Here is a 4106-nt window from a genome sequence, read left to right on the forward strand (position 1 = left end):
AGCATAGCATCTTTGATGACAAACACAACACATTTTTGCGATACTGAATCTGATGTAAAACATCTGAAGACAAACCTTAATTACATGAAAAGCGATATACATTATCCATGAAGCACATCATGTCAACTTTTATTAACTTTTAACCTGCTGGAATTACACTAATGAGCTTTCGACATGTATGTCTAATGCATGTATGTCTATCTGCTTTTTATGGAAGAGTTATGCTTATCTGTGTCATAAACAATGGCATACATAAAAGTCACTGTGTGAAATAACAAGATAAAAGTAATGATGTTATGTTTATGATGATATGACTCCAAAAGCAACCTAAAGCAGCTAATCATGGAAAAAGAAACAGGCATTTGCTCATATACATTTCTAAAGAACTGCTGAACGCTTAACCTGTCAACACTATGAACACTTTATTGTGAAACCATTGTGGATTGTTCAGCCACAATAAACACACTCACACATTCATGTACATACACATGCAAATAGCTCCACCTGCTGGTCAAGTAAAAAAAAAAAAAATCCAAATATATATATATATATATATACATATATATACTGTATATATATATATTTTTTTTTTAAAACAATGAAATACATACATAAACTTAATACTGTTTTAAAAAATACTCTTAAAAAGTACTCTTTAAAAATTACTTGTAAGCCAGATTACATATGACCCAAATTTAATACTGACCAATAAACATACACTAACAGCTCCATCTTGTCGGTGAATCAAGAAGCAATAGTTACAAGTTATAGATTTTATAGCTAGATATAGTTATACATTTTAATAAAACCTTACATTTTAAAACAAAAAAATACAATCAACTAAACCAATAACAAAATACTGAATAGATTACATTAAGAATAATATAAGAATATTATTCTTAATGTAAAATAAGAATATGTTATAAAATTGCTTGGTTCGATCAGTGTTTTGGAGTATACTAGCTCATATATGGCCTTAAAGGCTTATAGATAGACTCATGAGTCTTTAAAAAAAGAGGACAGGCCTGAAGCAAGAACAATAAATATGTACAGCACCATTCAAAAAGAGGCCCCCTCCTGTTTTCCACACAACCCAGTGCTCCTAAATGACATTCAGCACAATTCGCCTTAATCATCTGTGTATCCCTCATCATGTCTGTGCATGTCTTCCGGGCAAAAATTATGCATATTAATTTCTGGACTACTGAACACAAGCATGACAGGAGAGACTAAATCATTCCTTCATTACATCATCATCGTCAATAAATAACTGTTTATTTATTCATTAATTAAAATGTTTAAGTATGGATGTAAATATATGAAATGGACTGTAGCAATTAACAATTCTGAAACAAGTAGAATTGACATTTGGGATCAGAGTGCACTTAAAAGCATCCAGTTTCAAGATAGGATTCATCTGCAAATATTGTATGCTAAATTGCTATTAATTTGATAATCAAATTGAAGTTTAAGCAGAAATAGAGAAAGATGGTGCAGTTAGAACATTTACCAGCAGGGGGTAATGGGGCCACACTAACCAGCCAAACCTTGACTACTTGGTAATAAATGTATTGTTTATTACTATTATTTTGCATACATACTGGACCCTACTGGCTGTGCCTTAATTTTCAAGCTGTGTTTAATATTAGTAATATTTGTACCTCTTTTTTACATTGCAAAACTGTTACTAACATATACTGAAAGTCTAAAATCAAAAGATAAATGGTTACTGTAATTTTGTCCTAGGTGCTGCATAGCCATACACATGTATGTATACTGAAGTACAAGTGAGGTTCTCTCTGACCTTTGACCTGAGGACAGTGCCAAAGAGAGATGTCTTGCGTTTAGTCCCCCTCTCATCATCCTGAGTTTCACTGTCGCCAGCTCCCAACGTCCCAGACTCAGTTCTGTGGAAGACGACATTCAGTTAGAGATCTGCTGATTGAGGATTCGGTTTACAGTTCAGATAAATGCACAAAGAGCAAAGAGAGCAAACAAAAAAGTGGCCTCGAGTTTGCTGTGTGGCGCCAATGCTCGAGTCAGCCAGCAAAAATGACAAGAATGTGGAACATTAAATTATCTGTCTTTCCTAAGCTCATCCAAATACAATGTGCAAACAGGTTATTCATTTTCTTAAAAATATACTTTCAGTGGAAACCGGCTGCATACTTTCAGACAAGATGTGGACACACAGTGCTCACTAAAACAAATGCACTTACTAACACAAACACACCCAGTGTGGCCCATTGTACAGCACCACCTAAAATAACTTAAGTAAAGTGGGTGCAAATCACAGTGAATACAGTCATGCAGACAGGAATACAGGCATCAATGCATCATGGCTCTGATTCACCTTCTTAATGAACACAATGGCCTAATTGTGTGGCATTACAAAGTCTTACAAAAAGAGATGCAATTCATATCTCAGCTCTGATTTGCCAGCATTAAGCAGAAAATATTAAGGAGGAACAGGTGCATCCAAAAGTCCCTGTCATGAAGGAAGCAATCACATTTTTTGAAAGTGAATCACATAGTTGTCATTCACATAAATCTATTTTAAACAAAGAGCAACTGTTACTTGAGTAACTTGAATGACTGATGAATTGAAGTAACTTATGCTTTGAGTTATATGATAGAATCCTTCAAAAAATATCATGTAGACAGCTGACACTGATTCTACAACTACAGTTTTTCATTTGCATGCATATACATGCAGTGATGATCTAGGAACCTAGACAGCGCGTGAGAGCAATCAGAAGGGAGTTGTCTGAGGCCTAAAGATTGCAGGGTCTTTTGCTAAATATCCTGCTTCACATTCCAAACCGACTCTTAAATACCTTCAGGCACATGACTCTAAAAATGTGTTGGTTCGAAGATGCATAAACATGCACATTTAAAATTGAACCCGAGCATAAACACTGTAGTGATATTTGTTTAACCTGTAACTGTAAAAATATTTCTACTCTTTAAAGGTCTCACCTTTACGGGTATCACTGTCATGCCAACAGCATCAGGTGAAAGCAAGCTGAAACTTTCACTCTTCACTATCTTGGTTTTTTTATCAAGTTTTTCCCCGGAGGGGAGAACAGCCAAAAGTACGAGTTTCGCTCTGTGTGATGGAAGACCTTAAGCATGCAGTGTAGCCAGTTCCTTTAGGTATAACCATATAATTTGCTGGTATCACAGAAAACGAACTCAAAATAAAAAAAGGCTTTGTTATCATGCAGAGTTATATTCATTTTCTTTAAGTAGTGAGGCAAGAAATAGATTTCAAGACCTTAAATTTATTTCAGAGCACAGGGGCCGGTGTTGTGTCGAATTCTGCACTCCTGCCAGATTATGCACCCCTTCGTTGAAGTCGCTACCTGATTGCCTAATCCCTCCCCCACACCTAATCCTAAACCTACAAATACTAGGGGGTGCATAATCTGGCAGGGTGCAAATTTCAGCACTACACCTGTTGCACCAGCTTTACATAAGTTACAATTTAGCCTAGTTGTGACGTAAATGGGCACTAAGTTACAACTTACGCACTACTAAATATTTTTTCGTTGCACCATTACACTTAGTAGAAGTGTAACTCTATAAACTAAATATTTACGGAAGCGTCTGGTCAGGAGTAACGGTTGGAATAAAATAACAGACTGAGTGAACTGAATCAATATGCTCTTCTTTTACCCGACAGCCTACAATCCTTTAGGCATATATGATGCTGCTGACATTTACACTCACGTACATATTAAGAGAGAGAACAATATGTGAATAAACATACTTTTTTTGTTTTGTTTTTTGTGTCTTCAACACCCCATCTACAGTGCGCCTCTGTGCGCTTTGGTCTGTGTTGCGCATGTCAGGTGAAATAATAAATAAATGGCATTTCTTATGTTTATTTCTTTCAGTATTTATTGATCCTTATTTATTTCAATTACAGTTTCTGAATGTTATTTACATATAAAACAGCTTACATATAGACTCATGTTATTAATGAATCGTTTTTAATGGAAACTTGTTTTTACTGTTAGTATAAGTAAAAGTATAGGTAAAAGAAGTTAGAATGAAGGATAAATTAAAATTCATAGCATTTAAACAAGTTTTACTCACGAATT

At 34.9% G+C, this 4106-nt stretch overlaps 1 protein-coding gene across 1 annotated transcript in view; it reads right to left on the minus strand.

Moving 5' to 3' along the window:
* The window catches only part of LOC107688366 (serine-rich adhesin for platelets-like), a 41910-nt gene that overhangs the window by 26646 nt on the left and 11158 nt on the right, over nucleotides 1-4106 (minus strand). Inside the window, exon 2 of the mRNA XM_016486015.1 lies at nucleotides 1805-1907. Within this exon, the coding sequence (XP_016341501.1) occupies nucleotides 1805-1907 (103 nt within the window). The remainder of the gene's footprint in view (nucleotides 1-1804; nucleotides 1908-4106) is intronic.

This window comes from Sinocyclocheilus anshuiensis, unplaced genomic scaffold, assembly GCF_001515605.1.
Source record: "Sinocyclocheilus anshuiensis isolate Anshui unplaced genomic scaffold, SAMN03320099.WGS_v1.1 scaffold209, whole genome shotgun sequence".
NCBI lineage: Eukaryota > Metazoa > Chordata > Actinopteri > Cypriniformes > Cyprinidae > Sinocyclocheilus > Sinocyclocheilus anshuiensis.